This window comes from Pipra filicauda, unplaced genomic scaffold (assembly GCF_003945595.2).
Source record: "Pipra filicauda isolate LSUMZ 115617 unplaced genomic scaffold, ASM394559v2 scaffold60_size3304689_pilon, whole genome shotgun sequence".
NCBI classification, from domain to species: domain Eukaryota; kingdom Metazoa; phylum Chordata; class Aves; order Passeriformes; family Pipridae; genus Pipra; species Pipra filicauda.
Genome location: NW_024104765.1, coordinates 3,018,200 through 3,043,115, shown reverse-complemented (window position 1 = coordinate 3,043,115; position 24,916 = coordinate 3,018,200). Strand labels below are relative to the sequence as shown.

General features: G+C 36.3%; 1 protein-coding gene across 9 annotated transcripts in view; it reads left to right on the top strand.

Annotated features, from left to right (window-relative positions):
• EPHA7 (EPH receptor A7) overlaps positions 1 to 24,916 on the top strand; it is a 166,350-nt gene that overhangs the window by 5,122 nt on the left and 136,312 nt on the right. For 7 of the 9 annotated variants that reach the window (XM_027743574.2, XM_027743577.2, XM_027743572.2 and 4 more), the window contains exon 3: positions 3,524 to 4,193. In XM_027743574.2, coding sequence (XP_027599375.1) covers positions 3,524 to 4,193 — 670 coding nt within the window. Of the gene's footprint in view, positions 1 to 3,523; positions 4,194 to 23,053; positions 23,723 to 24,916 lie in introns of those variants that run through there. The other 2 variants (XM_039388107.1, XM_027743581.2) reach the window with 2 other exon arrangements.

The window sequence follows — 24,916 nt, the reverse complement described above, 5'->3', positions numbered from 1 at the left end:
TATAAAACCCCTTCTTCCTCCAGCCTTGAGGAAGAACATGTTCAGAAAGATATAATGGGTGTATTGTCCTACCTTAGCTCAGTCCTACATTAGCTCAGTCTGACAAATCATAAATTATATGAACAGTTCTTACTCACGGAAGCAGTCTTGCTGAATCTATTGTGACTCCTTGCACAAGCAAGAATTTTGGGGATCAGTCCCTTAATCTTCAGTGCGTTAAAGCTGGAACCAGAAGAGCGTGAAGTGTGAGTGAGGATATAAAAGTGTAACAAATCCTTTAAATAAGAAGAATGAAAGTGTGAAAGTATCTTTCTTTAAAAGCAAGATTGTAATATCAATACAAGCATAAACTGGAAACTAATCTAAGGACTTCAGAGAGAATGTAATGTGAGCTCAATGCATATGATGGCTAATAACCTCGGCATTAGCGTTTTGCACTGATTGAAGCCTTTACCAGGGGTGTTTGAAAGATTAGCTTGGTGGCAGTTATATTAGGCTAAAGTGTAGATAATGAAAGACATGTCAACACATGTTACACGTGTCAGCATATTGAAAGATGAATGTAGAGTCAAATTCAACAGATAGTAAAAACCAGCTTTCAGAGGTAAAAGCCAATTTCAGTCAGGAATTAAAAGTGAATCAAAACTAGTGGCTGGATTTGTATGCGTGAAAATGTTCAGAAAAAGGTACCTGTAAATTACTGTAAAAGTATAATGTAAATAATGTAAATTTTAATTATTGAATTTTCTAGTATGCAATAAAGACTTCATGGGAATAAACACAGAAAATCTTCTTGAGAAACTTCTGCATCATCACAGTACGGAATATGTCAGACAGACACTCGTTAAATTCCTTATTCAATTGCAAATGCTACATTTAACATTGTTAAGATAACTGAGAAGTTAAAATACCATAAATTCAAACCAGTAGAACAGGACACATTCAAATGGAATTGCATGTGTATCACCATAATTTGCAGCTGGACAAAGAAAAGTTGAGTTTTCTTGCTGTAAAAGCTGCGATAGAATTAACTGCTATAAGAAGACTTTAATGAAGTGTGAGCTCAGATGCCATAGGTGACAACATCCTGAAGTACTAATGTTTTGGGGTTTTTTTCCTGCAGAGAAAAAAATTAATTTATTGTATTAATGCTAGGGATAACAAAAAGTAGGACTTTTTGTATGAATTTAGTTTTTTGTGCTGTTTTCCTTAACTGTAGCATAAGAATCTCTCTGATACTAGCTAGTCTCATGTAGTGGGATCTTGACTCTGAGAAAACTCACTTGTGTTGTGTTACCAAAAATAGGTTGACTTTGTAAAATGTATTTTGTTTGTTATTTGGTTTTGTTTGTTTGTTTGTTTCAGTTTATTTGTTGTTTTTTGGAGGGGACTGGGGGTTTGTTTTGGTCAAGGACTCCACATCAAAATCTGAGGAGACAGATTCTGTTGTGTGGTGCATTAAAGTTACTTTCACTTCAAAGATAGAATACATTGTCTAACTGAATATCTCATTGCAGAATCTCTCTTGGGAGGGAAGAATGCTTACACAAAATAAAAAATAAAATAACCCCCCTAAACCAACCAACTTAAAGAAACCCAAAGCAAATAGTACTACTTGATATGAAATGGAAAATATGAAAATCAGTAAAGTTTTACGCTTTATGCCCTTTATGTCATCTTAGAGGGATTTTTTTTTGTTGTGGTTTTTTTTTGGTGGTTTGTTTTTGTTTTTTTTTTTTTTGGGGGGGGGATGCTTTTTATTATTGTGACATAGCCAAAACCCTCTCAGTCCAGGGCCCCTTTTTTATTTTTCTTTTTTGTACTAGTCCTTACAGAGGTGGAAAAAATATTACTCATTCAGATCTAATAAATCTCTTATGAAGATAGACTTTCTTTTGTTCTGAGGTTAATACAGTTCCATGTGCAGTCCCTTCAGTTAACTTCATGAGCATTTAATAATGTATTTCAGTCATTTAATACCATATGCATATATAATACCATATATACCAAATCTATATTAACTGTAGGTCCTTGAAATGTGCTTTGATATTTACAACTTCTGTGCATTTCAGCATCTGCAGCTGTGATATATTTTGTGGTGATAATTTCCAGCATCAAATCAGCCACATCTGCTTTTTCTTGGAACAGACAACAACATTAAAAGGATCTCATTTGCTGTCAAATAGGCTTGCAAAGTACTGTATACTGTATGGCTCCTGGTCTGGTAAACCCGTGCTTTCCACACTTGTTTTGTTGCCAGTGTAAGGAATGTCAGTGGATGTTCCATCCTGCAGAGGTGCTGAGTGTACTAGTCCCACAAAGCACTTAAGCACTTGCTTACCATTAAGCTCATAAGTACTTTTACTGATCTTAAGCATGAGCTTAAGTGCATTATTGAAACGGGGCCAGAGGGCCAAGTGCCATACAAAGAAATCATGGTTGCCTGTATCATGGGGTGAGGAAAGCTTGCCCCCCGTCCTCTAATTTACTGCAGCTGTGTTTTCTGCAGTCAATTAAATGCTACAAGAAATGTGAAAAAAGGTGAGAGACTGATATTGTTTTGGTTACACCTGGGCAGATCTGCCTGATTGATTTCAGAGGAAGGTTTGTCATTGCTGGAGATGCAAATTCCCACGCTACCAAAGGCTGTTAAAGACTCCAGGGCTGTTACAGGCTTACCAGCAGGTTACATAGTTGGTAACCCAGAGAGGGAACATCAACAAGACCCAGGCTTTGAACCAGTGAATTTTCAGTCATATGGGTTGTTTTTTATTCTGTATGTAATCTCATGGTTCATTTGAACTTACAACTAAATGAAGTTTGCTCCTCTTAACATGGGTGCAGCCACTGGACAAAATGTGAGATGAGAAGGAGCTGCCTCTTACCTCTTTGGTTTGTAAATAAAACAGAATGTGGCCTGAACAAAAAGGGGACAACCAAAACATTTTCTTGCTTTCAGATTTTTAATTCTGTAATTTTCTCTTGCCTTCTCTGTATGCCACTTTATTCACATAGGACTGAGACTCATCTGACTCATGAGTTTCAGGACCCGATCTCATGCTTTCTATACAACTGCACTGAAAGTTTGACAAGTTTGATGTACTGTAACATTAGGCAATTTCAGTTTCTAAGACTTCACTGATTTTAGGTTTCTTTGAAAGAGAAGCTGCCTCTCTCCTTTCAGTCTTTGCTTACCCAAAACAATTGTGACCTGAACAAAATGTGTGTGAGCCCAGTGTGTAATCAGAACCTGGTATGCTAAACAGCCTTTTCTAAGGGTCCCCCTTTGCAACTCTGTCCATGTTATGACAGTGATTTTTAGAAGTTATTTATATGTGGAAGAGACATGGAGGCAGAGAGAGCCTACTGCTGCATTTCTTCATTTAGGTGCTTATGAGTATTTTTAAAAATACTCGTTAAAAAGGAGGAAGACGTGAGTTATATGAAGCTTTTTAAAATGCACAGTAGTTACATCTGGTGACGTACTTCTTGTTGTGTTACTAACTGTTTGTTATCATTTTAGTGGGAAGAAATCAGTGGACTGGATGAAAACTACACTCCTATACGAACATACCAGGTATGCCAGGTGATGGAATCAAACCAAAACAACTGGCTTCGGACTAACTGGATTGCAAAAAGCAATGCACAAAGGATTTTTGTAGAACTGAAATTCACTCTGAGGGATTGTAACAGTCTTCCTGGAGTTCTGGGGACTTGTAAAGAAACTTTTAACTTGTATTATTATGAAACAGACTACGACACTGGCAGGAATATCCGAGAAAACCAATATGTAAAAATAGACACTATTGCAGCAGATGAAAGTTTTACCCAGGGTGATCTTGGGGAGAGAAAAATGAAACTTAACACAGAGGTGAGAGAAATTGGACCTTTGTCCAAAAAAGGATTCTATCTTGCGTTTCAGGATGTAGGGGCCTGCATTGCTTTGGTCTCTGTCAAAGTCTACTACAAGAAGTGCTGGTCCATCATTGAGAACTTAGCTATTTTTCCTGACACAGTGACTGGCTCAGAGTTTTCCTCTTTAGTAGAAGTGCGAGGAACTTGTGTCAGCAGTGCGGAGGAGGAGGCGGAGAACTCGCCGAAGATGCACTGTAGCGCGGAGGGAGAATGGTTAGTGCCTATTGGAAAATGTATCTGCAAAGCAGGATACCAGCAGAAAGGAGACACGTGTGAACGTAAGTAAACACACAACTTGCTATAAATTATAGGTCATGTTTTACCAGCTTATTTTTATTTTTCTTTTTTCAAGAGAAATACATGATCAGCCTGCTTTTAAAATTTTTGGATCGTCAATCTGTAAAGTTCACACTGTTTAATTTAAAGCAGTCAGCCAATCTGATTATGGAAGTCAGTGGTTGCATACTGCATTTTTAAATTTAAGCAAAAAAAGTTGAAGTTGTGTGAAGTATGACTATAGGTTCAGGACTAACATTTTAAACTGGTTAAGGTGTTGTTTCTTGTGCTGCTTGGTAAAGCTGAGCAAGTCATACCTATCACAGAACATTGTATCAATAATGTCAGGTATGAGTAAGTAAACACTTTGTTCTTTCACATGACAGAATTATAAGGAAACTAAAATGGAAGTAGTAAAATTAGAACGAGGTGTGGTTAGTAATTGGAAGAATATACGCACAATAAAAACTGACTTAGAGATTTCCGTGAAGTGTGTAAAAATTCAAAGACAAGATAGATCTTTCAAACAGAATTTCAGATTGTCAGAATAAAGTGTGGTTTCCTTTCTACAATCTATTTTTGCATAAAACTAAACTTTTGGCTTGCTGTAGGATCATGGTGATTATTTTAAAGTACTAGCAAATCAGAGACTACCAAGTTGTACTTTCTAATTCAGACTAATTCAGTCAACCGTGTTCTTAGAATGATACTTATCTTTAGCATTGCTGTCTCTGGGGCTACAGGCATAAGACACTTCTGCTTAGCATGAGAGAGGATGTTTCATTGTCTTTGCTTAGGGTAAAAGTAAAAGAATAGGCAGTTTGTTTGAAGACAGGTATTTTCGTGTATATTTAATACAAGGTCTATCATTTTTATTATAAGATAACACAAGGAGTTATATATCACCATATTGCAAGATAGGCAGACATTTTTTGTTGAGAAATGGTGTAAGTCAAAAATTGGAAAAAAACTCTCACAAATCTATGAAGAAGAGAAATGTACATAATTTCAAAAGCAAAGCTGACATCAGTCACTGGGTCTGATGTGCCTGTATGAGGACTTCAAATCTAAAACAAAAGAAATGAGTCTCCTTATTAATAATTTGTCCTCAGGAAAAAAAACAGTTGTGCTGTTGATGTGTTTTTATGAGAAAATTCGGTACGAGGTGAAGTGAGCGAAGTTGATCTGAGGCTTTCGTAGCCCCACACAAATCTTTCATTGTTCTGTTGGGAAGAGATGAGGTCTTATACACTGCAGAAGGTGATCTCATTAGGAGTAATTGTAATGTAAAAAACTGCCTGGACAGAATCTTTCAGTAGACTGTGTTAAAGCTCTGTTAAAAATATTAACTGCTGTGTCCCATAGAAGTTTGTTTTAAGGTTTTTGAATATTTTCTTGAGTGACTGATTTCTTTCCTTTTCTTAGTTAACTTGCTCTTGATTACAGACCTAGTTATGGTTGATGTAATTAATATCCTAATGTTATTTCACTTTCAATAAAGGAGAGAAAGTATCCAAAAAAAGAAACCACTGTATGTTGGGAAGTAGGTGGGGGGCAGGAACTGAGTGAGTGTGGCAGGGATGGATAGAGAAGAAATTGATGTTTGGTAACTGGAATTCAAGTAACCTGTTTATTAAACAGGCTTCTTAATTTCTATCCATGCTGATGTTGACAAAAGAATTAAATGATAACTTGTACTTGAGCATAGTAGCGTGCTCATTTGCAAGAACACTTCCCATTTTTGGCTTGCTTCCAAAACAATCGCTAGGAGAACACGCTACTCTGGAAATAGTCCAGAGAATCATTTGCGGTATTTTTCCTCTTTTCTTTCAGTGATCCTGTTAAGAGTTTCAAAACAAACTCTGGCCCCATATTGAGGCAAGCTAATGTGTTTGAGAGGGAAAAGGTGGTAGGCAGGCACTTGTCGAGAGTGCGCCGAGTTGGCAGCTCCGAGTCAGAATGATCTGGATGACTGTGGTTCACAGTGATTGCTGTCTGTGTGCCATGTCTGTGCTCGAGGATGTTATTAAGTATGATTAACTATGTAGTGACCGATAATACAGCTGGCACACTGATACAGTGTCTGGTTTTTGTGACAGATATTGAGAGAAACTTATCTGAACATTGACACTCATGCAACTGGCTATCTGTTACTGTCAAGCTGTGTAACAGATCAAGCAGAAGCAAGTTGGTGAGTGCTTCCTTAACCCAGAGCTTTTGCAGCCCTATCTGAAGGCTCACTTCTGCAAATACTTTGTACCTGGCATGCTGCATGACTTCTTTGGGACTACTCAGGGCAGAAAGCATTGTGCTCTGTCAAGATGGGCAGAAGTCTGATTCTTGTCTCACACTTGCTAAAGCTCTGCTGAATTAACTTAACACAATAGGATGGTCTTTTAAAGATACAGAATAATACGTTATCTGGCTGCGCTGTAGCAAAGGTAGGAATAGATGGCCGCATTATAGTTCCAAATAGCTCTTCAGCCTGTAACTCCCGTGGGGATTTTCATCTGTGTTACGCTAGCTTGATTGGCTGGCTGTGATTGAATAGTGTGTTCCTTTTGCATACAGCTCCTCTCCTGTGTGTGAAATTTATAGAGTTCAGTTACTGAAACAATTGAATTTTGATTTATACACAACTCTGCACTGGATGTGTTGCCAGAATTTTTTTATTTATTTTTTTTTAAGAATGTAAGTAACTAGTATTGCTGGGAAGGATAAGGAAGAAAACCATCATGAGTGGTGAAACATATAACCTGGAAAATGATATCCCATGTGTTTCTTTTTCATTGCTTGATCTTTCAAACTGAATAATCTTTTTTTTTTTTTTTGGATGTGCACTGATTACTTCTCACTATAGGAGTGCCAAAGAATCCTGGCCACCTCAGTGGTCTCTTGTGATAACACTCATACGTGAGAGACAAATTTCAGATATGTACAATATTCACAAATGTAATTTAAAACAAAGTCTTAAAGTTGTGTGAAACAAACATGAGAAAACTAGGTGAACCTCTGAACTTTCAGTTGCAGATTCTTTTGCTTATGTGCAAGGACACTACTTCCTCAGTGTTGGTCTTATGTCTGCTGGTATGTGGTGCTAGGCTTAGGTATGGAAGTCGTACATTTTAAAGGATTGTCTTGAAGAGTACCTAGCAAAGGTACCTGGAAGGTACTTAGACATATTCAGTTCTTTCAACACTATGTATTGCATCTGTTCTGGAAAAAAACCCCAACCACAAAAGCCCAATTGACTTCTCAATAACTGTAGTGGATTCCCAATACATCTAACTGACTTTTTCTCACAGTAGAATTCAGCTGATATGTTATGTGTGTAACACTGCAATCAGTGATTGGTATTTGAAGGAGAAAATAATTCTGTGAGAGCTTCCAGTATAATGTATTTTCCATCTGTTTCATGTTAGTTGGGGGTGGAGAGGGAGAGAATTAATTTTATTCAATCAGAGCAGTAGAGTGATATTTCAGAAGGTGGGAAACTTCTCTTAATATTATTGAACTGAGAAATTACATAGATGATTGGGCACCAAGTCCAAAAATTCAAATTCCTAGGGGAAACCAAATGAGTGCATTTTACTGTTAAACATATTATAATAGCGTATGCATTAACAGTTGTTTTATTGGCCTCCACATGAGGAGGGGATTATAGCTATTTGCACATTTTGTCTTGGTGAGGTAAAAAGGGAGCTGCAGGCTTTTCTTTCCAGACTTTGTCAAGTGCTGTACACTGTGCCAGACACCAAGCTGCATCTGTTCCTTTTCTTTTTTCTTCTTGGGACAAACTTTTTATCTCTTTACTTTGTGAGCTATTACTTGATAACAGATCCAGAAACTGAATTTGCCTTATGTGCAGCATATATTTGTGGTAAAGTATGTGTGGTTATGTTTGTTTGTTTTTTCTTGTGTGTTTTGGTTTTTATGTTACTCCACTTAGGAGCTGATGTACCACAAGTTTATTAATAGCGGGCAAATAATTTAGGGGGGGAATGTGAATAAGTTGTCATTAAAAAATGTTACCATGCTTCCAAAAAGCCCAAGTTGCACATATTGTGAATTGGATGTAGAGTTTAGCTCAGGCAGTGAATCACAAAAACTGTGGCTGACCTGCAGCTTGAGTAACCTATGTTGACATTCCTGCATTTTCAACTTGAAAATTTTTTGCTTTGTGGAGATGGGGAGAAATGGTAGAAAACTTTTCAATGGCATTTATATCATCAAGACTCTAAATGTTCTTTTTTTGAAAAAGAGTTACCTTTCTTCCATTTGCCTCCGAAATTACTCTAGGGAAGAGAATGTAATTAGTCTTAGCAAATTGAACCAGAGCAGAGAATTGAGGGACTCTGAGTCTTGGCATTTTCAGAAGCCAGTAGAAGTTCAACAGGAGAGCATCTACCTCCTTCCCTTTTTATTTCCTAACATATTAAATAATTTTTCTATCCCTGTTAAAAGAACGGTCAATGGGATCTCATATCAAGTCAAAGATACAGCTGAATATGAACTTTTTCATTAAAAAAAGAGTAAATATATTTCCAAAGGATCCTAGTAGACTTCAGAAAAATATACTAAATACCTCCAAGGTAAAAGTAAGACCTAGCTAGATGGTCAAGAATACTGAAGGTGTTTCTACTGTGAAATGCAGAGCTGTGATTTCTGCTTCCAGTCCCCTTTGGAGTTTCTAGAAAGTTTAATGTCTTTGCTTTCATTCACCCTGGATTATTCTGACTGTCCTTCCTGTCAGAGATATGGTAGAAAGATATATTTTCTTGCTAAATCTTTCTTTCCGAACAGTCTAGTGTTCATAAAGAGGATGTTTTTCACAGTTTATCAGTCTGCTTAAGTAATTTGGGTTTCTTTGACCTACTTTATTCATATCCTTCAGCTTTTTGGATGTGTAAGCACAGAGAATAGAAGGGGAGAGGAGCTACCTCCACTGTTAGTCATGTCCTCTTTTAAAAGTGTTTCCAAATGAAGTAACATGAGGCCTGTGATCTCAGTGATCAGGGCTAGCTATCACCTGAAAAAAAACGGGGACCTTCATGCTTCATAACATTTGCTTCAGGTCTCTTCTGCATTGTCTTTTGACCCTGAGATACAATTTTTTTTTTTTGTAGTGTTCCTTTGCTTGAAATGTCTGAATTTGTTTTATTAGTATGATTATTTGCCGTCATAATTTTGGTGATACACATCCGCTCTCAAGTGTGAGATGAAGATATGTGAGAAGTAAGGTGATCAGAAGTTGAAGTGATCAAGTGATGAAGGCAGTCCAAACCAGTACTTCTCATCAATAATGCCATCAGAGTGATCCTTAAAATGAGTTAACTACAGAGCTACTGACAACAAGTTTAGTTTCCAATAAACTAGTTGTTTTGCTGCAGAAGAGCTGAAAGAAGTGAAATAGCACATGCAGGTGGGCAGTCAGAAGTGAAATTGTTGGATGGAGTTGAATGTAGAGCTCTTTCCCTCTTCAGCCTCTCTTCTCCACCCCCCTCCTGCCTGCCTCTCTGTTCTCCCCAGATTCTGCTGTCTCCAGGAATTAATTTTATTTTTGCGTCTTGCAAGAGGTTAGATGAATCTCAGTTTCTTAAACTAAATATGTGGCATGGTAGTTGTTTGGTTTTTTTGGTCAAATTCACTGCTGTGCACAGATTTTGAAATCAAAACAAAGCCAGCAATGAAATCAAACAGAATCTTAGTAATTTCTTCTTTAGTTACAAGGAGGCACTAAAACTGTCTGTTTTACAGGTCTGGGATGTCACTGCTGAATTAGCTATGGTTGCTCAACAGCTGGGCCGTTAACTCCTCAGCCATAAAGTCTATTTCCTGTTTGTTCTAAATGAAGCTTTAGTTGCTATTTAGAAGTGAAATCTCATCCTGTCAAGTCTGTTACCCAAAACCATGCATCTTACTTCTGAAACAAACTTTACTGCCCAGAAGTCTTTTGTGTGATAGGTATCTAATAGCTTTGTTACCACTTTCTAAGTATAAAAAAATTTTCCTAGATGAAAAAGAAAGTTCTTTCTTGGAAATTTAGAGGTTTTTGTTGTTGTTGTTGTTTGGTGTGTGATTTTTTTTATTTGTTTGGGGTTTTTTTTGTTTCATTTTTGTTTTGGTAGTGGGTTTTTTTGTTTTTTTTTGTCCAGGGTTTCTGTTAACTTCTCAGAATTAGGCCACTAAAAATAAGTTGAAATATTCTTTGATTTCTGAGTACAAATGGAAGAAGTGACACATATAAGCCTTGCTAAGGGGATCACAAGTGTCATGCATTCCATTGATATGACTTAGCTTTTTAAGACAAAACAAAACCCATCCACAAAACAAAATTTCAGGGACTGAAAAAAAAGAGTTGTAGGTTACATAGAAACTGAAAGTGGGGATCATTTAATGGAAGAACTGATCACAGAAAAAAAAGAACATAATAATAACTGTTTACCTAATCTACTTTATGTATCTGTAAAACATTATTATCTAGATACTGAAATGCTGTTGAAAGTTGTTCAAGAAAACTGCGGTTCAAAGAATAAATTTTTCTCTGAAAATAAGGAGCTTTAAGTAAAGGAGTGAAGTTGAGGTTCTTATTTGAAAAGTGGGACAACTGTAAGGAGAAATCTATATTTGGTACTGTAGCTGAAAAAATCTCCAGAAAATTATGCAGACAAAATATTTGCTTAGCTAGATTAGCTTTTGAATTTTGATGCATCTCAAACTTCCTGTTATTGTTAAATAAATGCTCCCCACCAACAGTTCATATATATTAAGCAGTATTAAATCGTTAAGAATATCTTTCTGTTTTTACTTTGGAAACTGTGGAGATAGTTTTAATGTAGGTTTTCAGTTAATATCATGTCTATTATTACTTGAACTGTAGAGTAAAATTAATTATTGTTTCTTGACTTCTAAGCATTAAATCCTGGTGTTTTCCTTATACTGTGCAAGGTCTGTCTGCAATGACAATTTAGTTATTAAAAACAATAAGTTGTACACAGTTTATTGTGGATTAAAACTTTTTAGATTGAAAAGAAGTAAAACATTTTCAAATTAATATCTGCAAAGACAAGATGGATCTTTTGAGGTATACTCATTACATATAGTTATTGTGTTGGTTTTTACCCCTCCTAAAATACTATAAATACCACTTTGTTAATAAAAACTTAAGGCTGGAACCGAAATAAGAATAAAACAGTTTGTAGGAATTTCCTTCAAAGAATTGGAAAAGTATATTCAGGGAGCTTCTTGAAAGCCAAGCACTTGACAGCAAAAATACTGAGATGTTTTCTACCATAATCCTTCGCAGAGTGTTGTGTCTAACAGAACCAAAAAAAGGCAGATTTACTCTTTAATTTGGGATTACCCACCTTTAATTTCATAAAAAGTAATCTCTTTTTAGAGGATAGTGTGTCTAATTTCTTCTGTAACCTTACATTATTGTGAAAGCAGCAGCAATAACAAATGTGTTTAAGACACTTCTATGAGCACTCTTCTCCTTGCTTAGAGAAACTTTTATCCCTGTGCACTTCCTAATCTTTCTGCTGCCTATATATGTCACAGTGAGTTCTCTTATCCCTAATGCTAATGAAAAATATATGTGAAAATCAATAGTATCTGGTTAATAGTTCACAGCAGAAACTTTCTTTTCTGTTGTTATCTCATGTTTTATTTCTCGCTCTTAGACATATCAACAGTGTGTGCCCAGTGGCTCACTTTTCCATTTTGACTGATTCTGACTTCATAGAATCTCCCTAATAAACACAACATGCCAACATACTGGAAAGGGACTGTTCAGTATTTAACACTTTTTTCCTTACTTCTGTTATCTCTTCATTAAGAAGAGATTTCCACTTAGGAAAAATTATCTCTTTGAAGGTATATGGATTTGGGGAAATTTTGATTAATAGTACCTTAATTTATAAGTATAATTCAGAGTAGCAAAGGCAACCAAGTATGAAACCTGTGTGCAATAAGAATTGGGCTCAATTATTATACTTCTAGAGTTCAGATTGTGTCAATGCATGTACCTGTACAGCTTTATTTAGCTGGGTGGCCCCACTGCCTGTCTTAAGGAGAATAAAGTTTCTCACATCTGTAACAAACATCAGGGTTTTTCACCCAAGGTAATTTGATACATTAACTTCTTAATTTTTATGATTTGCATTAGTTACGTGTGACTCTGCAAGATATGGCTCTCCTGCAATAATAGTATCAAGTATTTTTCCAAAAAAAGTCTAATTGACTGTAATTATTAGTATCTTCTGATATTTGAACATACCTCAAATGTGTGCGATTGATGGGGAAAAAAGGAAATACATGATTAGGAAATATAATTACTGTTATTATTTTGCAATGTGTTTAATGTACATAAATGCAAAAGATTATTTCTTGATGTACTTTTGAAATACACTAAGGCTTTTGAGAGGCTGTAGCAAGTCTAAAGCAGGTTGGCTGAAGATTTTTTTTGTTTGTTTTGATCAAAAAATGTTCTGATAGTATGTATTACCATAAAAAAACATACTGGAAAAGTGTAAAAATGGAGCTCCTGCTTTTCTCTAAACAAGTTACATGACTGTTTTAAGGAAGTAATGTCTAATGCAGATAACTATCTGTAGGACTATGGGCTGAGACACCATCCCTAGAACTTAATGGCAAGAATCCCATTAACTCAATGAAAGCAATATCATGTGTTGATATTTGCCTACTGAGGAAAGCCGTAAAGTTTTAGGTAAGTGTAAGCATATGCATAAACCTAAAACTTTTATGCTGATATTTAAATGACTGTTTGATTAGAATTTTCAGAACTGTAGATATTGTGCTGCTATAAATGTGTACAGAGAGGTGAATATAAATGGAACCCAAAAATTCCACTGGTGGTACTTGAGATATGTAATCTCTAGCATAGTTAGTGTCTATAACTTATTATTCTTTTCTTACATTTAATGAATATGATATATCATGCAGTGTAGATGACTGTGTTAATTTTTCCAGTAGATTGAAGTGGATTCAATTAGAGGGACCTTGAAAGTCATGTTTGGAGGTCTTCTGGCAGGTGACTGATCTGGTGGCCTCATATAGCCATATGCATGTGACCTGATGTACATTCCTGTCATCTTGCTGTATGTATCCTCATGATGTGACTAAATTGCCCCTTGACAGTTAATTGTCCCTTAACAGTTAATAGAGCTATTTTTTCTCAAATGACCATGTCTATGCTTTAGTTCTAGTCTTATGACATAGTGTACATGTGCATATTTCTCTATAGAAGTCTAAAGCCCTGTGTAGGAGAGGGGCAGAATGTCCTTCATCTACTTATGATGGACCATCAAGGAAAAACTCAGTTGTCTGGAGCTTGGATTAATGACCTGATCCACTTGACCTGAAAAGTTAGTACTACCTGTGGCCTCCAACCCTCCAACCCTAGCTCAGTTTGTGAGCTAGTCTTCATTTGTGAGTAGTAAACATAGTATTCTTTTAACTTCTTGAATATACCATCTTTTTTTTTCACTAAACTATTGTGTGGTTAGATTTTGAGAAAAAACTACGCATCTCATGAATGTGTGTGGTGCCTATTTGAATCAATCAAATTGCATCCGCAGAGGGAAATGGTGTTGAGAATCTCATTAAATCTCTAATTTAAAATATTGGTGCTTGAAGAATGTTGGCAATCGCGAATCTATAAGTAAAGTTTATTTTATTCCTAAAAGTTCGGCATTCTGTGTGCCAAACAGCTCAGTTCTGTTAATGCTGGAACAAATTACATGTTCAAAAATTTGTCTGTGGAACATAGTCTGAGCGGGCATCATGTGGCTATGATCACTGGCCGTATTTACATGATCTCACTCAACTCAAGCTTTCCAGGCTTAGGTCAATTATTTTTCTTGCTGAGGAGAATTTGAACTTGGATCTCTTGCTACAAATAGGGCATACCTATTAACCAACATGCAGTCACTGTTAGAAGGTTTTATTAGCTCCTGCTGAAACTTGTTCTTCCCACAGTCTAGCAGTTAGAACCATTCATATGGTCAAAGTGTTACAGTCCCTTATGTTCTGAGCTTTCTTTTTTATACAAATATGTATATATATATATTTATATAATTATATGTAATATATAAACAGACACACATATTAATCTTAGATATTTGAGTTCTAGTGTTTCCAAATGTTTACATATTTTTGTCTTGATCAATTATTTCCACTGTGTATATATATGTGTATATTTCTGAGGTGAATGCTAGAACTGGAGGAAAAGTTCTGCTGATTTTTCATTTGTTTATACAAGTGACTTGTTTGTGTGTCAAGGCAAATGGAGACATACTGATTTTTTCTCTTGTATCTGTTAGAATGTATAGTTTTGCTTGAAGTCTTAAAACATCAAATAAGAAAATGTAATTAGAAAGCAGGATATTACATGGAACAGATTTTTTTTTAGATAATATTTGGTATTTCTTTTTTAATTGCTACTTAGAGATATTTTTGCAATGTGACTGGAATCCTGTCAGAGGGTATTCTTACTTGATTTTGTTGTCTTGGATCAGGTCCATGATACAGTCTTAGCTGAAATCAAGCACTGAACTTGGATGTTTGATTTCTCATGTTTCAAAATGTCAACATATTTTTTCTTAAACGATTTATTTGCACAGTAAATAAATTAGATAACTCTTCAGTTTCATTTTTGTCCAATTTATTGAAAAAGTTTGTTCCATACCAGTAGCTCTTCAGCAAAAAATTAACATTAATTATTTTATTTATTTGAGTATGTTATAATTGTGACATTGTTCTGTCCTGACTGTGTAAATACACATTTGTCTGTTCTAAAGAAAAACGGGCAACTTTGAAAATGTGGGCAGTTTTATTGACACTAACTAGAAAAAAAGAGTAGTGATAAAGTCCCTCCAAATGATACCTAAAGGAAATGGACATTGTTTGAACTGTTAGCAAATCCCAGGGCTCCACATTGGCACCTAATTGTCTCACCTATGGAAGTCTCAGCCAGATTTAATCTGCAGCCTGCTTCTGGGAAGTGTGAAAGTATCATGTGCTTAAAATCATAAGCAGGGTTGAAAATCATGTTCCCTAGTGCAGATGGAAAAGAATATTCAGTCTGTGATCTGTGACTGTCTCTTCTGTTACTTTCCACTTAAGTTGCATATTACTTAATTTTCTGATTAAAAGGTGCAATTCCTTGGCTCTACAATGTGTATGCTTGTCTGTCTGCTTTGGTTTGTCAGTTGAAATAAATAACCTGTTATTAAAAAGTCTTGTCAGTGGAATTGCTAGTGAATAATGCTAGTAAACAAGAGAGAGAAATAACATCTTTTTAAAACACTTTTTCTTTTCCCTGGGCCAGTGGGAAAGAGGAGAAGACTATGACATACTTACTTTTGATCTTTTATCTTAAAGATTTTCTGTCATGTTTAGAGATACAGTCACTGTATTGTGTATTATTGTTGTAAAAATTATGTATCCAGGAATATGAGATTCAAAATTGCATGACACAAGTAGACACGGGTGGTTTTTAGAAAATAAAGCACATGTTGATAGCTCAAATGATGTGCAATCTTTAAGTGAGGAATTTTATCTCTCTCCTTAATACAAGGACTAAATGAAAATTCAATCCCTATTCTCACAAAACAAACCCCATTTTTAAACTTCTGCCATTTAAAGATATTTTGTGTATTTAAGCAGTGACAAGGGTATTCATTACTAATTAACATTCAGGAGATAACTGACTGTCAGTTGCCAGTCAGAGTGTAGCTTGAAAGAATGTTGACATTGATTGATGGACATGTTCTGGGACTATGCACAAACAACCTGCTTGGGTCATCTGAATACATAGAAACATTACAGATCAGCTCCACATACACAAAAAGATCTTCTGCTTGGGCTGCCCTTCTTCTTGAAGGGAGGGTATTCTTCCATGTATCCTAGACTTACTTGATTTGTAAGTTATGCCTTCACTTTCTTGCACTGTGGTCACTAGCTAAGAGTTTAGTTTGGTCTGGTAAATATGGGTAACATGTCACTGTGCTGTTTCTGGCTGTGAGTGACTGAGGTGCTTAAACATTTAGGTTGAAGCAATACTTTTGATGTTGCTTTATAAAGTGCTATACATACTTACCTAATAGATATACTAATGTAATTTTTCTTTAGGTAGAAGAAAATCCCCAACCCCTAATTTATATTTCCTTTAAATGCAGAGATGGAAGAGGCTTTTCAATCTTGCAATCTCTATGACCTCTTCAGAAGTGAGTTTTAAATATCTGCAGTCATACCAGTTGTCTCCATTTCATTGAGTTGGTGGTATATTTATGTTCACTAAAATGAAAACACCCTTATGGCACCCTCATACCTCCTTTTAGAGGAGGATATAAGCAAACTCTTAGTGTGTCACATTAAACTTACACTTGCCCTAGGCTGGGTAGGCTGTGTGCTGTGGGAACAGTGGCTGAGCTACTCCTGCTTCTTGTGGTAGGCACCTGCTCGTACAGCAGTGGTATTACTTAGCTAAAGAAACACAGTATGGTGGTTTATGGACAGTGTAGCCGTTTAGAGAGATGATACTTTCCTGTGTATGTGAGCAGCCTGGACATCTTCAACGTATGATAAGCACCTGCTTCACAGATACTTATTTCTCATAATTTCTCTAAATTTTAATTTTCTGAATATGCTTACAAATATATTATCATTAACTTGGATTTATTAACTAAAACAGAAGGAGGGCTGCTCATTAAGGTGATGGAAAAGAACATCTTCTGACTGGAGCCCTTTTCCTGTGATTATCCATGGGGGGGAAAACTCCTGTTTTTCTCCTGTGCTATTACACGTCTCTGTAAGTTATCAGTCTTGTCTTCTCTAAAATCCCCATAACTTTCAGCTTTGGAAGACACTGTAGTTCCACCCAGTCCAGATGGAAGTAGTGTGCTGCTGGAAATCCCTTGCCAGTCTCTGTCCCTGATAGCAGTTTCTGAAGCGTATTGTGGAAATCTGTTGAGAGCTGTTATCATTTCATATTTATGTGCCAGTTCTCTCTTTCTCTGTTTCTTTTAAGTACCTGCATCTGGGGTTTCTTAAAGCTTCCTTTGAGGTTGGCAAGGTGTTCCAATGTGGCCAGTGGAAAAGGGCACCAGAAACATTTCTGTTGTAAAACTGCTTATTTTCCCTTGGGTAAAATCTTGCTTGTTTTATTCTTTTTTTTTTTTTTTTTTTTTTTTTTTTTTTTAAAAAAAAAAAAGAGTCCTTTGGGACTGCTTGTGAGAGTAAGAAAAACAGGAATTGGCCTCATGTCATAACCATCTGTTATTAACACAAAGAGCAAGGGCCCAGTCTTGCTGTCCTTGCTAAAAGCAGTTTGTTTAATAGGAATTACTACAAATATGAAAAATGTGTGTTTTCCTCATTACTGTGGCAATATTCCCTTCCAGCAGTGTAAAAAAAGAAAAAAAAAGTCATCATGAATCTTGGTGTACAATCACACAATTGCGTTATTTTATATTGCAGTAGGCTGTTTGCAATAAACACCTCATTCCAAGAAATATATGTATTACAGTATTTTCAAAAATCATTTCAGCTACTTTCACGCATATTTTTTCATAGTACATCTTTTCATTTTATGCTGAGTTATGACTAGGTTTTCTTTTCTAGTGTTTTTATGACTGAGGTAAACTTTTTTTTTTGATAGCAGCTAGTTTGAAAATAGTGCAATTTTCCCCTTTCCTACAGCAGAAAATGTTTGACTTCCTTGATGACACTCCCACCCCCACTCCCTCCAATCCCTTCCCTCAGTTATAACTACAAGCGCTTCTGGAGAACTGAAATAATTTGATCCATCTTGCCACACTATGTTGTGGCAGAGAGATAGTTTTGGTGGATGATATTTCCATTCACCTTTATAGGATGAACTGCTAGGTTGTATTGCTTTTTTCCCCCCCTAACTTTGTGACCTCCCCTGTATTTGGTATTTCTACCTTAATATTTGAGAGCATTGTTCCATAATATTTAATATAAACCCCATATCTCTGTAAAGGATCAGTTTTTGTGTCTTCCTACCCTTTTGTTTTTTCATCTGTTTGTTACTAGTTCTGAAAGTTGTGCCAGTCGCTGCCATATAACTTGGGTGTTAATAGGGGTCTTTAATCCATGTTCCTTCACTTCTAGCTATAAATCTATGTTAGACAGAACAAGGGTTGCTGTAATCCTGTGGATTGCACCTCAGTGATAGACCAGTCCTGTGCTAGCTATAGTGTCTTTAAGGTGGCTTTGAATAATCAGTCTGGCACAGAGCACGTGCAGTGCAGCCCAGAATCTGGGAAAAAATATAATTATGATTGGAGGCTGGGTGTTTCCATGGTGTATGCAGAAAGACAGGAATTGCTGTATCGGATCAAACAAGCGACTTGTCAAATCCATTACTCTTTTGCCAGCAATGTCCGATAGCAGATGTTTGGAAAAAAAAAAAGATAAAAGAACATCAGTTTTGTTTTTCTTCAACCCTGAAGCATTCTATACAGCTCTGTTATATTTCCTTTATATCCTTTCTTGAGTAATTTTGTCATTCAAATGTTAGAATGATTGTTTTCATTTCATGCTATAGATATGTTCTAATCCATTTAAGCTCCTAGTGTATTTTTGTGATTTTTATTGAGTTTGTGGCCTCGGATTTAAATAGACTGGAAATTCTACAGATGTTTGCATTATTAACTGTTCAAGCCTTAAATGTATACTTTGAACTTGACTGAATAGCCCCTTTAGGATCTGACACAGAAGCATACACAGTATGCTAATATACACTAAATTGTTTCTGTGCAGTTAGGGATGTAGATTTGAAATATTCTGATTGGAGAAACTAATTCATCATTTGTAAACTATGTGTAGGACAAATACAGTATAATTTTATTACAGCAACTTCCTTTTTTGCGTTTATAGACAGTTTGAGCTGTTGAAGGGTTAAACCCCGACCCCCAGGCAAGCAGCATATCACTTTCCTTAAAATACCATTGGGAAACTGAGATAAATGGTGAAGCATTTTCTGTGTTGACATGATGTTCGCCTGTCCGATTGCATCCTTCCCAACAGACAGCAGAGAAGCAATTACAAAAAAAGACATCTGTGCCAAGGTTTGGCTAGCCAGGGAGGGCAAGCTCTTGTGTTTAAGAGGTAGAGAATCCAATCGATGAAAATGTCTGGGCCTGTTAGCACCAATAAAGCTGAAGGCCACTGGGAAGCTCAGAGAGGGTCTTTTGTTGCAGAGATAGAAAAGAGGCTGAAGCTGTGACACTTGGGGAGGAATAGGGTCAGCTAGTACGATCATCCATCTTCCTCAATGGCAGCTTTCTGTCAGTTTTTAACCCTGCTCAGCAGAGGATCTAAACCTCTATTGTTGGCACCAGCCAATTCTCAGCCAAGTGTAAATGAAGTTAATATTCACTGACCTTATGCATAGCCAATGAAGGCCCTTGATGTCATCCTGGAAATAATGTTATCTGACACTTCAAAAAGCAGATGTTGGCAGGTTGTTTGTGGTTTTTTGCTGAGCCAGTACGCAAAGACGCATTGTTTAGGCACCTCACATTTAAACTGATTTCCATAATAACCACAAATAGGCCTTTTTGACCTTAAATTGACAAAGTTATGGTTTTAGTTTGCATATCATTATACGCTGCTCACAAAGCCCGGCTAACCTGCACTAAGTGATCAGGGAGAAGCAGCTTGGTTCACTTAGATAAGAAATATATGGGTCAATGAGCAAATTTTATTTATGCTGATAAAACAATGAGTAATTAAAATAGTTTAAATAGTTCAAAGCAGACATTTCTAGAGCACAATGAAGAATAGCATTTATTTCGCAACATACCTTCATGAAAGGAAATATATCACTGAAATAAAAAATAAAAAAATGCTTTCAGGGGTACAGCTTTTGTTTTGAAAGGCCTATTGCAAGCAACAGTTAAGATCTTCCTTTGTCTCCAGTAATATTTTGTCATGGTGAAACATGATTATCCTAATACTGTTTTAATTACAGAAAGTTGAATAGTTCTTATAGGTTCCACTTTTCCAGAAGTTTATCTAAGACAACAGCATACTGATGATAACTGTGTATTTATACAGTGCATTTCACCCAGACAGATCCCCAAACCTACCACAGATCTCTACAAACAGAACGCATCTGCACTCCTCTTGTGTAAAAGTCAGTGTTAAACATATGTTGCAACTCTGGGGTGAAACTCTATGGTTCTTTTTAAGGCACAGTGCTATTTTTCAGCAGCCTGTGGTTCTGATTTAAGGAAACGTATAAACATGTGTCATGTATGGGAGGTGAAAAGTAGTTTGATTTGGTTTATTTTTTCTTGTAAATTAGCTATAATTCTGGCTCAAGTGTGCCTACCTTATGAGAGATAAGCATAATAACAGTAATAAAGTGCAGATGCAGGATGAGTAGTCATTATTAATAAAAACTTTCAGCTGTATCAACCAGTGACCTTCACCACAACCTTGTTTTTCCCCTCTGTGAACAAAATGCAGCAGCAGGTAACAGAAATCTAGAAAATTCTCTATTATGCCTCTCTATCTCTAAAATTCTCTAATATGTTTGAATTATGATTGTAATATAGTTAGCAGCTTTCAGGCTGTGATCCATACCTTTGTTTTGAAGAAGAACTCCAAGTGCCATGGTTTCTTTTTTTTTTTTGGTCAAAGAATGAGTTAATAGTTGAACTGAGAAAGCCCAATAACTACAGTTGTTTGGGAGGCAATTATCTGACAAGCTGGCAAAGATGAGAAATACCAGAACAGATCTGCATCTAATTGAAATCACTCACATCTGATCTTAAGATAAACAGCCCCAGTATTTTTGGAAACTATTTTATTGATTGTGTTCTTCCCATCAGTTGTGTTTGTTTGTACCTGTTAGAGAAGTGAACATGTTTCCTGTAGTAACAGATTTCCTTAGAAACTCATCAAGCTAGATTTTTTTGGTATGCCTTTGCTCAATATTAACTCCCACCAGATGGGATTTAAAAAAAATAAAAAAAGGAGATAAATAAATTCAGGTTTCTGGATAAAATTTTAAGAAACTGATGATTAATTTTGTTTGAGGTACAGCATTGCATTTCATTAGCTTCTGGTTATTTGTGTGCTGTCTGTGACATGATGGTTCAGTCACGTAGCTCAGATGATTAAAAGGCTAATTTTAGTTCGAGACTGATTTTAATGGGGTATCTGATAGGACTAATTTGTCAAGATAAATTAATGCAGGTCCCCAACCCCCACCCCCCCTCCAATCCTATATTCAATCTGTTCTACAGTCATTCTGAAAATACCTGAAGTTAGACAAAATTTTCTGAAATACAGAATTACACCCAGGTACTGAACCACGTGGAAAGAGCAATGAGCCAGAGAGCACTGAAAACAATGAAGCACCTTAGTGGGCCTTTAACAAGCCCTAAGTCTGCTAAGCAAGCAAGTTAATTTGTTTAAGACTTTACAAAGACCCATTTCTTCTGTAAGTTATATTGAGTAATAACCAGATTGAGTCATATTTTCATTTTACTACTCTGCTATAAATCGGTTCATTTCTGGCTCAGTTTTGATAGTCTGTCCCTTTGTCAGGCTTTATCCTGTGAAAAGTGTAGAATGCCAAAAGAAACAACAAACTGACCCTATTTTGCCCTCTCCTCCAGCAGAGATGGATACAGAAGAACAGAAGTTTATTTCCTATTTCTGGGATGAGACTGTGAAAGAGAAATTTGCCTTTGTGAATTAAGCTATGGGCAGATTGATTCATTTCATCCTGTTGGTATTGAATATTGTTCTTATTTTAGTTGAAAGTTTGCAAAATGCTAGCTTTCCATGGGCAGGCCACTGAGGAAGTGATCCAAAAATAATATAAATTGAAAGTGTTTGGTTTAATGTACTTTCCTGTTTCTTTGTGGTTTGTTTTTTTTTTCTTTAAACAAAACAGAACAAAAGATGCTTTGGACTAAATGTCATCAGAAGATTCATTAGGGGGATAGGGACACAGCTAGCTGTGATCTGTGGGGGTGTGTGGTGGTGTCTCTTGCTGTTGGAAGGTAGGAATCGGCCCGGCAATACCAACAGTGAGTTTGCTGGTGACATTGTTTCTGCATCTGGCAGTTCTGATGGAAGAAATCTGTAAGGGACTGGGAATCTGATGTTCTTGCTTGGAGCTAGGTTGATTTTGCTCCTGATTAATCTCATCTGTAAGAGGTGAAGTCTTCAATTGCAGATTTTTTGGCTGGTTCTGTTGTTTAGAATAATATATAATTTTCACCTCTGGACTTTGGGCCTCTGCAGAAATAGTCTGTACAGATCCAAGTTCATTTGTATTGCATTGTCAGCTTAGCTGTGATTTTCTTTGACAGTTACATCAGTGGGGAAGAGAAGAGCGGAATTTGATATGAAAAATTACTTTGTTCTCCAGAGCTTCTAGAAAAGGTCTTTGAATTCATAGTGTGAAATCTCTAGCGCGTCTACAGGTGACTTGTACTAATAAAGAATAACCATCAAAACTCTGTTGGAGAAAATAATATTGGAAGAAAAATCAATTGTATGAGGAGATAGAATATTTAGTACTGACTCATCTCCCCTGATCAGTAGAAAAATGGATTATATGACTAATAAATAATCACCTCGAAGAGAACAGTTAAGCTATGTACCATTTTGTTGTACAGATCAGAAATATTGTAAGTAACCTACCAGATATGAAATATGTGATTTCACAACAAATAAAGTTTGGCATATGGGGAAAAAAATATTCAGTGAAATGTACCACTTTATTGTTTTGCCTACTAATAAGGGTAGCTTTTGCTTCTTTTTTTTCTTTTTTTTTTTTTTTTTTTTTAAGTCAGAAACATAATTTACTTCACCCACAGAAAGCACTGAATGGCATAAAGCACCTGCTGTCAAACTGAAGCCTGGGGATATATCACTGGGGAGAGAGAAGGAGAAGGTAAGCCAGTGATGAGAAACTGCGGACAAGTGAGGAGATGCAATCTGAGGACAAGATTTTTGGCAGAGGCTGAGTTTGAGGATGGAGGTGTTTCTCAGCTTCTACCCTATATCTTAGAGCGCCAGTCAGTGGATGTGTCAACAGGTGAATAAATACAAATTGAAAGCAGGAGTTTTCATCACCGTGGTAGGCACAGCATTTAATCTCTCGCATACCACAGCAAAGTGGTATCTGAATGCTGTGCAAACAGCCGGGGCCTCAGCCGGTGTGTGGCTGGGAGCTGCCTGTCACTAATGATACAGGATCATGCAGGCACCCTTGGTCTGTATGATGAATTCTTTACTTAGGGCTTTGCCTTTGTTTCATAAAGTCAATAATGCAAATGCACAAGAATAAAGGTGAGGCCTGACCTTGCCCCTTTGAAGTTACTGGGAGATTATCTTTCACAGGCGCTAAGGTCTATTCGCTGCCTCTGTTTTGTTTTTTTGTTGTAACAGTTTTCAAAGTGCCTTTCACATGCACACAAAAGATCACTTTTTTAATAAATGAAATATCAATGGTGAATGTGGAAATACCTTTCTTAAGTAATAAAAAAGGGCTCATTTGTAAGTGCAGCAATATTCTTATTTAGTGGAGGAGAATAAGGTGTGTCCTTCCTCTTCCCTGCTGCTCCTCTTTTCCCCTCAAATGGTGGAGGGTGTGACAAAGGTTAGATTTTTGTATTACCTGTACAAAAGACTTCACTGGGTTTTATGCACATGGCAAGAGAGACAGGAACTGTGTAATATCACTTTAGAAAAAAAAAGAAGATGCAATTTGAATTTATGGTCTCGACCTAAGACGATTGGGCTCTGGGCTTCTCATTAAGCAAGTTGGAATGTCTCTTTTCTCTCTTCACCATCCCTAAGTGCCTGAAAAACTGGAAATTAGAAGACCAGTTGCACAAAAGAAGAAAGGTTCTGAATCTGAGAATTTACTGGTTTTTTTTTTTTCTTTTAACTTCTTAAGCTTTAGACAGGCTTGTATAGCTGATGTAGCTAAAATTATTTGGGTCCCCAAAACATCAGGAATGTCTAAAATCATCAATATTCTTTAATCTCTGTCTATGCATCTGTTCAGTCTCTGAATGTAGCTGGATCGTCTTTTCAAATTATTTTCTACAACTGGAAGGACTAGAACCCATTTTTTCCTCAAGCCAGAGTTTAGATGGTCATTCAGAAACAACAATAACAATAAACCGTGTGATTCTTAGAACTGGAATATAAAATATAAATTGTTTTAGGATTATGAATTTAAAAAGAAGTAAAAAATTAGTAACTTCATATGCTCAAGTATACTTACATTGTGAAGCCCATGGTAAAACCCTCATTTAAAACAATTGCAAAGTTCTTTTTTTATATTTGGTCATATCAGTTTGGATTTTTTTTTTTTTTAACATGCTTTTAGTTATGATAAATCAGTGTATTCTGAATGAGTAAGCCAAGGATCTTAGTTAATGTCAAACACCAGAGACAGGACTGCTTAGGAAGTTGTGATAACCTAATCATAATGAGTTCAAGCAACTTTTGCCTGTATGAACCCATCATTGGCAAAGTGTCTCCAAGTGTGGGAGAATAGTTGTTGCATAGGTATAAACAAGGACAGAATTTAACTTGTGGAAACACTGTTACCACTGATGAGGAATGGGGAGGGGAGAAACCCCTTCGGGCTTTGAAAGTTCCAAAGTGAAAACTGAGTTTATATTGCTGGTGAATAGCA